The sequence below is a fragment of the Lytechinus variegatus genome, chromosome 6, assembly GCF_018143015.1.
Source record: "Lytechinus variegatus isolate NC3 chromosome 6, Lvar_3.0, whole genome shotgun sequence".
In the NCBI taxonomy this organism is placed as follows: domain Eukaryota; kingdom Metazoa; phylum Echinodermata; class Echinoidea; order Temnopleuroida; family Toxopneustidae; genus Lytechinus; species Lytechinus variegatus.
Window position 1 is genome coordinate 3,538,571 of NC_054745.1, and position 12,596 is coordinate 3,551,166.

Genomic DNA, 12,596 nt, shown 5'->3' on the forward strand with positions numbered 1-12,596 from the left:
GCCGGAGCATTTGTCGCTAAATGTGGAGCAATTGTCTGTGGAGCAACTGTCGGCGGAGTAACTGTCGGCGGAGCAATTGTCGGTGGAGCAACTGTCGGCGGAGCAAATGTCGACGGAGCAAATGTCGAGGAGCAAATGTCGCGGAGCAAATGTCGCATTTTGGGGAGCATTTGTTACCGGAGCAATCGTCGCCGGAGCATGTGTCGGGTTACCCAACTGCATGCCTCTTGTTATCACATCTATCAGTAAGATAAAGATTTTCAAAGAATACATCATGAATAAAGAGTTTGTATCACCATAAGAAACAAACAAAAAGAGACATTTTAGAGGTATTTTATAGTCCATCAAAGGGGAAGTTGTTCACAGGTGACATCACACAACCTTGTCGCATTGCCAATGGGAGGATCTTTATGGAATTAGTGATTTCAATGTTCAAGTGCCCATGGATTTCTTATTCGATTTTTCTCAAACTTTCTTTGTTCTTATTTTTTGATTTTTTTTCTGTTTTGACACAAGCCTTTCTGTTCCAAAGGTTTCATTCCCCTTTAAACATTTCAATTTGATTCATATTATCATTTAAGTAAAATATTTGTTTATTTATGTTACCAAGCATTGTTATGTTTGACTTGATTTTCATGTATGATACGATGATTTATGTTGTTCTTTATGTCTCCATTAGGTCATTGATGAAAAGCAGTTTTATGCTGATCATTTGTACCTGAATAAATATGTTCTAATAAATAAATAGATAAATTCCCCTGTATTACATATAGGGGTCACGCGCGTAAAACATTCCCTTTAGACATGTGTGTTAAAATGGCACTTAAAAAAAACCATCCTAACAAAATAAATGTGAAATTAGAGGGTCGAATATCTACTACCATTGGATAGGATATATATCTGACACTCCATATCTGACCAGGAAAGGGTATCGTAGCCAGCGTAAGCTTCTTCAGGTGCTATTCGAAACTTCAACATTTGTACATCTTATGTAGCAAAATCTGAGAGTGTTTAAATGAGTTAAATATTTTGAATTGACGTTTGCAAATGTATAGGTAAGTTATTACGCAACCAGTGAGAACGCTGCTTATGTTTTTGTACAATGCCGTTTAATGTATAAACATCATAATTATTTGACAGTTTGAACAAGTGTTTAAAATCTAAAACAACATTTCTTATTATTTACACTAAATGAAAATAAACATGCTTGCTTAAACTTTCAAATAACTACATCAAAAGTTTATAGCGTAAACATCATTGTATAAGATTTTAAGCAGCTTTATAAATATGATTTAGGCAAAGCAGTATGATAAATACATACTAGCAGCGTACATAAGATAGAACTTATATAGACACGTAGAATATTAATTTTGAAATATTGATGAAATAACTTGCAATCAATATCCCTTTGATAATAGTAATATTCTGTCCTTGTAAACTGCCCTATCCCTTTTACATTCCCATTTTAGCCCGGCGAACGTTAACAGTCAACAAAAGGGGGCGCTGTAGCACAAAAACTTGCTCCGGAGGGCACCATTGAGGTATCACAGACCTAAAACATTTCCCATATACTCGTGTGTTAAAATGGTACTTAAAAAAAAATCGTTGAAAATAAGGATGAAATTCGAGGGTTTAAAGTTTATTACCAGTGGATAGGATATATATCTGACATTCCATATCTGACCATAAAAGGGTCCCTCGACCGGCTCATTTTAAAAATAAATCGGCATTTGTAAAGGGAGCTCCTGGGACCCGTCGCATAAAACTTTTGCCATAAAAAAAACTCTGGCAATTTTTGGACACATTTTTTTTAATGTGTGAATTTCAATAGCATAATTTTGTTTGCAGAGTTTTTGTTTTTTCCCGTGTTTTAAGACCAAATTTTTGTGCAACGGGTCACTGAGGGATCGTATTATTCATCACCTGAAACAGTAAAATGGCCCTAATCCTTCCGCCAGTCAAACTATAGTTCCAAAGATGGTGATATTTCTTCGCAATTCAGAAAAACGAAGTTCAGTAATTACCAGAAATAGGATCAGTGTTTGATGGATAATCATATTCATACACTTTATCAGTCATACGAAAAAATGAGAATGGGTTGGCTCGAATGAATATTTGTAGCCTTCCCGATGTTAATGACCCGTGCGAGCTTCCTGAATGATCTCCGCTTCGCGTAGACTCCTGCTGATGTTCACTTGGCTCCACCTCTTTCTGTTTTGTAAAGTGACGTCAGCAGATGTTTCGACCAGTACCGATGCAGTCAAAAGCAGAACAGCGTATCTTCTGCAGGTGTGTGTAAAAAAAAGAAAACAAAGAAAACAACAACAACAAATTTCATGATTTTTACAGCTTAATTTGTGTATTTTTAGCCACCATACAATTCAGGGTGTATTGAAATTATGCTATAGACCAAGAAATTTAACTTTTTGGTCAAGCGGGTCGATGTCATTTCGCAGAGAAAAAATGGTCTTTCCCTTTTTATTTCTAACTCATATTATTATACAAATATATCAGGCTTTGGGAAGTATAATGCAATATATTAGTCATAATAAAATTATAAATATGTAAGTGATGTTGATATTGTAAGAGCAATTACATTCACTTATTTAATTATTTCCCTTGTAAAGATATTCATATATATATATATATATATATATATATATATATATATATATATATATATATATATATATATATATATATATATATATTAGTTTATGATTGATTCATTTCCTGTAATTAAAAAAAGGAAATCAATTTTCATTGCTAATAATGATAATAATATGCATTTATATAGCGCCATCTATCTATAAATATTCTATTCCGAGGCGCACAAGAAAAGAAAGAATGAGAAAGTTTGGATGAGTGTCAAAGTGCCAATAACTAGTACTGTTAGAAAAGATAAGATTTCAGTTTGGATTTAAAGGTCTCCAGTGATTGTATAATTCTTAAATTTAACGGCAAATTATTCCAGAGAGGTGCTGAGGCAGAGAAAGCTCGTGCACCATATGCTACACGTGTATTGGGAGTCTTAAGAAGTTGCTGGTGTGATGATCTCAGGCTTCTAGCTGGTGCATAATGCTATTTGTTGCAGTATCGTAACAATGAAAGCCCCATTAACCAATGTCACAAAATTGCCATGAATTCCGAGATCATGACGTTGCAAGCTACTCAAAACCAGGATTCCGTTTTGTTATGAATTCAGTATTATCTCATATATATTATATTTGGTAATAATACTACCGATGACGGATATTAACAAAATAATATACGGCAATTGAGGTTTGGTGCAACTATGGTCCCGTCAGTGACGCGAATAGGCGAAGTCGCATTCCGGCGTCACTTCCAGTCGTTCCATCCATCTCTTCTAACGGCCATATAAGCCAGAATACAAATATGGACAAACACATTTGCATATATTTAATTATATATCTTTTTAGCTAATATTGATAAGAATATGACGTTAATTATAATTTAAATGAGGAGATATATCAGGCAAGGCCCTGTAGCTTGGTTGCAACATTGCACGCGCGCAGCACAAACGGATCATCACGGCCAGTTATATTTTTAAAGCGTTTTGCTTATAAAGGCCATGAAACACGCAGCTACTTCGGGCAGGGATGTAATCTGATTGTAAAAATATCTGAGCTGCCTCCAATTCCCTTTTAGACATATGATTTCTTTTAGGTAGGTTGCCCCCCCCCCCCCCCCCGCAGAAAGAGATACGTTCCATCGCCCCTTGATCACACGTTGTAAGCTTCATGAAATTTGAATACGAATACGTTCTGTCATTTAAAGTAGCATATTGTGCTAATTTTCCCCCTTTGTTTTGGTAACATGGTGCCGTTTCGCTGCCCCCCCCCCCCTCTCTCTCTCCCTCTCTCTTATTCTTCTTCGCTCTACTGTCCCTGCTGTATTGTCATTGTGATTTTTCATGGCCATATGCGCACTGTAAAAACTGTGGTGTTAAAACTGACACCAATTGGTGTTAATACAGGACCACACCCTGAGGTGTTAAAATAACACCCTTGAGATTAAACATAACACCAAACAGTGTAAATGTAACAACTATAGGTGTTGTAATAACACCTATAGGTGTAAAACTAACACCTCCAATTTAACACCGGTGTAAAATAACTGTCGTGGTCCTCTATGTACACCGGTTAACACCACAGTTTTGCTGTGTGTGTGTGTGTGTGTGTGTATTTAAGTTTTGTGAGACGTCTATCAATCAGATATGATTACTTACGTCTGGGAGCGACCTTTAACGTCACCATCCGAAAGACGTGACCAGGGTTCGAACCTCGAACCTCTGCACAAATTTGTAACTTCCCCCACAGCTTGGATTACAGGCGCACGCCACAACGCCCAGTGTGTTCACTTTGTCGTTTATAAATACCCGACGTATGAAGGGTTGTGGGTGCTTGGGGCATTCCCTTCTTCCCCGAAGAAAATCCTACGACCCCCCCCCCCAGCACAAAATGATAATAATAATATAGGATATTGTGCACATATCCACCTTGTTAGGTGCTCAAGGTGCTCCTATATTACCCGGCTAAGCTAGGCGTTCAGAGCGCACGCAGCTTCTTAGGAATTACTTCCTACCGGTACCCATTTACCTCACCTGGGTTGAGAGCAGCACATTGTGGATCAGTTTCTGGCTGAAGGAAATTACGCCATGGCTGGGATTCGAACCCACGACCCTCTGTTACAAAGTGCGGAGACTAATCCACTGGGCCACAACGCTCCACAAAGAAGGGAAAGGAAAGAAAGCTGTATAAAAAGAGTGAAACATACCGTTTCCGAATATTATATCAAAATCTATCACAGATTTAAACTTTTTAATACACAAATATTTGCTTTTATTTTTCGTGACTTTTTAGAAATCTTACCTCATACAACAAGCTCTCTCCATTCACATTTTTGGCTCATAATAGACTGTATAAATAGTGACATTTTTCAAGTGGCGTGATAACAGAAGATCATTCCAAAGGGCATTCTTGTGAATGATATCAGATACACATCACACAATGTCGAGTAATGAACTTTTTTTCATGCACAATGGGTCGATCTTGTTTAACTGTGTGCTAGGGGGGGTGACATGCAGAGAGAGAGAGAGAGAAAGGGGAGGGGTAATACAGACAGAACATGCAGGTGGGAGAGAGACAGGAAGAGAGATAGGGGTTGTGTGGGGTTTATATGCGTGTGTGTGTGTGTGTGTGTGTGTGATAGAAAGAGAAAGGTAGAAAAAGAGAGGGTGTAAGAAATAAAAGAGGAGAGAACATATTAGGCCTACCGAGGAGGAGGGGAGAGAGAGAAATTTAAGAGGGGTGATGTCGATGCACAGTGTAAATATAACCATGATATCGGATCGTTCTTCTCGCAGGTAAAAAAGCAAGTACAAGTACATTGGAAGTGTGATAGCATTTTGAACGACATAACTCACCATGTCGACATCGTTCACTAAACCATCTGGACCCGCTCGCATTATGGTATGGAGCACACCGAGGTCGGTGTCGACCGCGCTAGCGAGGTCGATGTCGGCCAGGGGTGACACGGAAATGTTCTGGGAGCCGTATCTGACCTGTTACAATTTTGGTCCAAAGCAGAATGCTAGAAGATTCCTCAAAACACCTGATGAAGGTACGTGGGCTGGTTGCAGAGCTAATTTCTTCGATGAAGCTGCAAATATATCTCGTTTGTCCATGATCCAGAGTCCAGGAGAAAAGTGCAGCTCCGGCTCCCCAACCCTCGACAAAGACTTCATTGTCACGATCGAAGGGCATTAGGCAATACATTATCAATGTTATCTGTGTTCCGTAGCTTACTGCGTCGAGGATTCGATTTTTTTTTGTCAATCATTCAGTGCATTACTACCGAGGAAGGCTCCCAGACTACCGCTTTGGGTTATCAATTGGAATGATATTGAATTCACTACCGCTAATTACTACATAAGAATATATTCGCCGTTTATTTTAGCACATTGGATCAAGAAATTGTTATTTTGAAGAAAAAAGTAATAATCCTCTTGGTGATTTCGTCTTCGAACTTACAGTACAAGTCCATCCCAAGATGAAATTAATTTGAATATAAAGAGAAGAATCCAACAAGCATAATATTGAAACTTTATCAAAATCTGATATGACATTTTAAAGTTTCGCTTTATTTCAAAAAACAGTTATGTGCACATCCTGGCCAATATGCAAATGAGGAGATTGGTGACGTCATCCACTCACCATTTCTTTTATATTTTATGATGTGAAATATGGAATATTCTCATTTTCTCCTCATTGTCAAGTGAAACAACGAATGATTCGTCCCTGAACATGTGTTAGCATTATATAGTTCAGTCAAATAGGTCCTTATTGTCAAATCTGTAAACAATGAAATATTGTATAATTCATATAATAACAAGCAAAAGAAATAGTGAGGGACATTATACAAAATAATGCACGTAAGCGCTAGCATGCAGGGCCAAATAATGAACGATGTGCGAGAATTCACCGCATCGAGGTCCGCAGGACCGAGTGCGGTACGTCCATTTGGCGAGTCGAGCACAGAGTTCATTATTTATATCGTCAATGCATGCATTGTTTGTTTTATATAACCCCCTCCCCCCCCCCCCCCCCCCTCCGTCATGTTTATTGAGTTGCCCGAATGCTATATTTTGATCTAAATTCTAGATAATTCCAGACCTCGCACTATCCTGCACTCTGACGTCAGAGTGCAGAATAGTACATTTGGTATGACGTCAAAGTGCAGGATAGTGCATTTTGGATGCAATAGTGCAATTCGCTGAATATCATGTAATCTGATTTTGATAAATTAGACAGCAGAACATTTTTGGGAGTTGTATACATCGACTGGCTCATTTACATGTTGTGCATATCACTGTTTTTTTTTAAATAAGCTAGGCCTAAACTTTAAAATGTCACAACTGTCTTATTTGACATCCGATATTGATGAAATTTTCAGCTTTATGCTAGTTTGATTTTTCTCTATTTATTTAAATCAACATTTTTCTAGGGTGGACTTGACCTTTAAGTTAAGGAAGCACCATGACCATATACGTAAACACACTGAATTCCGGTTGCCCGCGTACAGAATGCAAGCGCACTGTGCAACATGGTACAGTTGCGTAGTTGACCGCCCCGTCATAGGCCCAATTTGTGTTCTCGCATGGAATACATTATGTACCACTGAATACATTATATTATTTTTTACTATCTTATTTTACCATTTGGCAAATTAGTCCTGTCATGGAAGATTATTTACTTATAGGGATGCTCTGACAATGCTTAGCACCCTCCCCCCCCCCCACTAACAATACAATAATCCTCCTTATATGGCACGGGACTTGGGAAGAGTTCATATAAGCCTGTGTATTTTATTAATAGTATTTCATGTAATAATAACACGTTTTATTATGGAATTATTAATCAAAACGATTTTAGCAATGGACCTAAAATACTTCAAGGTCATTCTTCACATATTGTAGGATAATCGGTTTCGATAAGTCAGAATTTCCCAGGACCAAAATCCAGTTGAAACCAATAAGAGCAAGACCAATTGAAACCAGTTGGCCAACTGGTTTCAATACGGAAATTGGAACAACTGGTTCCAGTTAGAAAACAAATGGGCAACTGGAACCAGTTGCCATTTGGCTTCAATAATTGGTTCCAGTTGAAACCAATTAGGCAACTGCATCTTGGTTGGTTCCAGTTGTTCCAATTTTCCTATTAAAACCAGTTGAATCCAATTGGAGGCAACGGGTTTCAATTGGTTTCAATTGAAACCAATTTGAGGCAACTGGTTCCAGTTGGGACTTCCAGTTGGAATGAACTTAATTAGTTACAAATTAATTTGCATTTTTACTAACTATTGCTCATGCCAACATAGAAGCATTGTTATATGTCTATTAATACCAATGTAATTATTAGGGCATTGATAAAATATAGACTCTCATATATATATATATATATAAATACATTTACATTGAGGAGCTTCGAATATACACTCTAAAAAATGAAGTGCTAATTCAGCTCTTAAAGAGCGTGTATAGTGACTGCATTTCGGAGTGCTGATTTGTCTAGTTCAAATTTGAACGAGAAAAATCAGCACTCGGAAGTGCAGTCACTATACACGCTCCCCAGAAGGAAAAACCAGTTCCACTGGACCAGTTAGACCAGTATAATTTTAACTGGTAACTCTGGAAATTGTAACATCGGTTTACTGGTCTAACTGGTCATACTGGTCCAGTTAAAATTTTACTGGTCCAGTTAAAAATTAAACTGGTCTTGAAGTACTGGAATTTTATACTGGTCTTGTTTCTGGTGGTTGTTACTGGTCTCACTGGTCTTCATACTGGTCTAACTGGTCCTCGTACTGGTCTTACTGGATCAGTTTATTACATGCATTTGGTTTGTTATATACCATGGCCAGTGAAATGTGATGGAAAAGATGGTTAGTAAATTAATCTTTCTGCTGTTATTTTGAATGTGATGTATAAAATTACACATTTTCATTGTGAATTAGTTCACACAATTATTTTGAAGGTTTTCAAACAACAATGAGTGCTATTGCAAAGATATTCCATTATAAATCCTGATTTTTCTTTAAAAAATAGGAAATATGCAAATGAGGTAAACCACGTGATCAGCATCATCAGCATAACTGGTATTACTGGTCTTGACCGTTTAATTTCAAACATTGAATTACTTTAGACCAGTTGACTATATATCAGAGGAATACATCTTGCTTTGATCTTAATCATAATTAGAGGAAATAATTATTTTAATTATAATATCAATAATTGATAATTATGATAATATTAATAATAATTACAATATCAACAATAATAACAGTAATAAGAATGATTACAAGAATGATCATAATAATAATTGTGATAATCATAAGAGCAATGATGATAACAATGATAACGATAATAACTTTCTCTGAATTGTAAGATTCATTTTTCATAATTTGTTAAATGATCTGACTTGAAAGTCATTATTTATTGGACCAGTAACCAGAATGCAATTGTTTGAATTGGTCTCCAGTTCATTTTTACTGGTCCAGTTAAAAATCAACTGGTCCAGTAAACATATACTGGAAACCAGTAAAAATCTACTGGAAACCATTTATTGGACCAGTAACACCAGTTTAATGAAAAACAATTTAACTGGTATTACTAATTGCTTCAACTGGAATGCAATTGTTGGAACTGGTCTCCAGTTGATTTTTACTGGTCCAGTTAAAAATCAACTGGCCCAGTAAAAATATACTGGAAACCAGTATAATTATACTGGAAACCAGAAAAAAAATTACTGGTCTAACTGGTTTTTCCTTCTGGGTCTTTAAGAGCTGAATTAGCACTTCATTTTTCAGAGCGTATGTATTTGATGTAATTTGGTAAGTTAGTGGTGTAATAATTATCTTTTAATCTGTTTTAATTATAATCTATGATATTCATGGACATGAATTTCACTGCGAAGAATTCGAAACATTTATCTTTAAAAAGTGTGGCACTTGAGAATGAAAAGAAATGAATAGATACATTGTAAATGATGATGAATCACATAATCTGTACACACTGGCAGATAATATGCAAATTAACTGGATCATCCAGTTAGGATTTCCAGTTACCCAACTGGTTCCAGTTAGAAGTCATTTCCAGTTGGAAGAAGTGTCCAGTTATCATGGTTCCAGTAAGGATTTCCAGTTACCCAACTGGTTCCAGTTAGAAGTCGTTTCCAGTTAGAAGACATTTCCAGTTACTCAACTGGTTCAAGTTAGGATTTCCAGTTACCCAACTGGTTCCAGTTAAAAAGTTATTTCCAGTTGGTTCCATATGGTGTCAATTAGAAATTGGTATACTCCAGTTAAAACCAATTGAAACCAGTTGGAAATCCTGGGTTGAATGAAATATATGGTGAAAATATATTTAGGCTTGTAGTCCAAAATGATATTCATCCAACTAAGATTGGACCAAAAAGTTCATTCTTGTTTTAGCAATATCCTGGAGTGATTCGATCAATTAGTTCTAATTTAGTTTTAAAATGTTCTTTCAACAGAAAGCATGTTTGATGCTAAATACACCTACAGCTACATCAGCGGCCTTCTCAACAACGAATACCCCGGAGCCAAAGTCATATTCGCCAAGTGTATGGTAGAAGGGATTAGGGATGATTTCAGTGTCGTAGAACGAAACTTCAAGCACTCCTTTCTCATCCGACATCCGAAAAAGGCCTTCCGATCGATGACCAGACTTATGAAATCGGTCTCACTGGATCAGAATCTTGTTGAACACCCTTATGTAAATATTTATGACGATCTGGAGCGTTTCTACCGCTACGTCGAATCCGCGCTTGATCAACCGGCACCTCCCATCATCGATGCCGACGACCTGGTCAGCCAGCCGGAAAAGCTGCTGTCGAAATACTGCGACTCCATGGGCATCGCGTACACGCCCAAGATGCTGGAATGGGAGAGTGTTGATGCGAGCCAGCTTAACTGGCACTGTGCAGACGCAGGTGCCATGGCGCATGCGCAGATCAGTCAAAGCTTGCTTTTGTCCAATGCGCTGAAAGGGGTAGGGTTCGGCAAAGCGCCCGACCTCACGGGGGACGACGTCGAAATCCCTCCCCATTTGGAAGAGATTATTGAAAATTCATTACCAGCTTATGAGAAGCTGTATGCTCTGCGCATTAAACCTTAGAGTGGTTCAAACAAATCAGGGTTCCGTAACCATGGTAACGCAAAGGTAAGGGATTAATCGCTATGCCTATCAAGATCATCGTTGCATGGCGCATTTCGCTCTGCAGACTGGCTATGAACCAATCAGAAATGTTCTTTTAATTGGGGACCAGGTCCCGGTCTTACAAGAGTTATGATTGATCCGATCAAACTCAACTCTATGGAAATCCATCAATTTATCATCTTCTTTTTTTTACAGAAAATTTGAGCAATTTGATTTGCAGACAGAGAGAAGCACACTGAAGTTTCAAGAAAACTGAATATATAATTAAATCATACATCATATCTTTAAAAAGCCGTTTTGAATAAACATTCACTTTAGATGTTGACGTAGCTGTCTTTCAATGGTGTTTAATATATCGGATTAGTCGCATCTTTTTTTTATTTCATTTCGTTATTTCCATATTGATATACGGAAGAGTTCTGGAGGTCATTGATGAATATTATGAATAAAAGTGGGCCCAATAAGCTGCCTGGGGAACACCAAATTTAAAATTTAGTAAACATGGTAAAGAAGTTTGTTTATTTATATGTTATGCTCAGAATGAGGCAATATGCAATTCTAAAATAATAGGGGAAATCAGAAAAATGTGTACAAAACAAATGGAGAATTGTAAAAAAATCAGCCATTTTGAATCACGTTTGCCAATTTGAGGATCCCCAGTGAAAGAACTACAAGACTTTTAAACGTTCATAACTTGCTTATTTCACAACCGATTTTGATGAAATTGTTCCTCTTATTCTATTCTTTCCAATAAGAGTGTCTCTCATCTTGGGTTTTGGTTTTGTTTAAAAGCTACATTGTAAAAACTGCGGTGTAAAAAACTGACACCAATTGGTGTTAATAGAGGACCACATCCTGTTAAAATTACACCCTAGAGATTAAACATAACACCAAATAGTGTAAATGTAACAACAAAATGTGTTGTAATGACACTTATAGGTGTAAAACTAACACCACCAATTTAACACTGGTGTAAAATAAGTGGTGTGGTCATCTGTGTACACCGGTTAACACCACAGTTTTTGCTGTGTAGAAATCTAGAACACTAATCAACTAAACAAAACCTGGCAAATATTTCGTGCCTTGCATATATTTTGCGTCTTGCATCATCATGCCTTTATATTTTATATTTTAGGTTTTGATATCTTGATTTTTTTCCTTGAATACATATATTTCATATTTGTTGCATATATTTTTCTGAACTTAAAACATGAATAATAAATTGTGCAATGGCGTGCCATAGACATCTCGCTTAAATTGCGAATTCATGTGACCGTTTCACTAAAATAGTGAGAAATTTTAAAGTGACCTGTCTTTGTCGTTATTTCTGATCAAATTTTGATGAAAATATCAGTGTGGTGTTTGTCTGATTTTATTCTGTTATTAAAGGATTAAAGAAGTTTGTTGTAAAAATAGCAAAAAAAAAATAAAAATAAATAAATTGGAAAAATATTGGTTAAGGTTTCAGGAAAATCCATAAAGAAATTTATTAAAATTGTCATTTAGACAATGACATTTCTCTGATTTTGTTACCGTATGATATATAGGAAAGCTGCTTGCATGGGACGTCACAAACCAAATAATGAAAATGCTATTAACTTTTCTATTCTTTGATGGACTTTAATCAAACCTTTGGCAATAATGTTTGTCATTATTCCTGCTATTTTTACAATAAACCTTTTTTTCATGGTGAACTTCTCCGTTAAACTATATGGATTTGAAACGACCCGCAGGTTCTAAGCTGCTCAAAGTAGTGCGTTCACAATATTTTCAGTGTTTTCACGGCGGCGTTCACGGTCTTTCCATAATGCCTTCACGGTGCGTTGACTTTGTGTTC

General features: G+C 36.8%; 1 protein-coding gene across 1 annotated transcript; it reads left to right on the plus strand.

The window, feature by feature from the left end:
- The first annotated feature begins 5,447 nt into the window (after positions 1–5,447).
- On the plus strand, positions 5,448–11,078 carry LOC121416455 (branched-chain-amino-acid aminotransferase-like protein 2). The gene is made up of 2 exons (XM_041609949.1): positions 5,448–5,643; positions 10,074–11,078. The coding sequence occupies exons 1-2, from the start codon at positions 5,448–5,450 to the stop codon at positions 10,715–10,717; spliced, it is 840 nt and encodes a 279-aa protein (XP_041465883.1). The 3' UTR covers positions 10,718–11,078.
- Positions 11,079–12,596: the final 1,518 nt, after the last annotated feature.

Bases quoted from the DNA above. Each gene is read 5' to 3' on its own strand.
- LOC121416455 (XM_041609949.1), top strand. From the start codon at position 5,448: ATGTCGACATCGTTCACTAAACCATCTGGACCCGCTCGCATTATGGTA. The intron at 5,644-10,073 runs GTACGTGGGCTG...TTCTTTCAACAG, and splicing joins CCTCAAAACACCTGATGAAG to AAAGCATGTTTGATGCTAAA.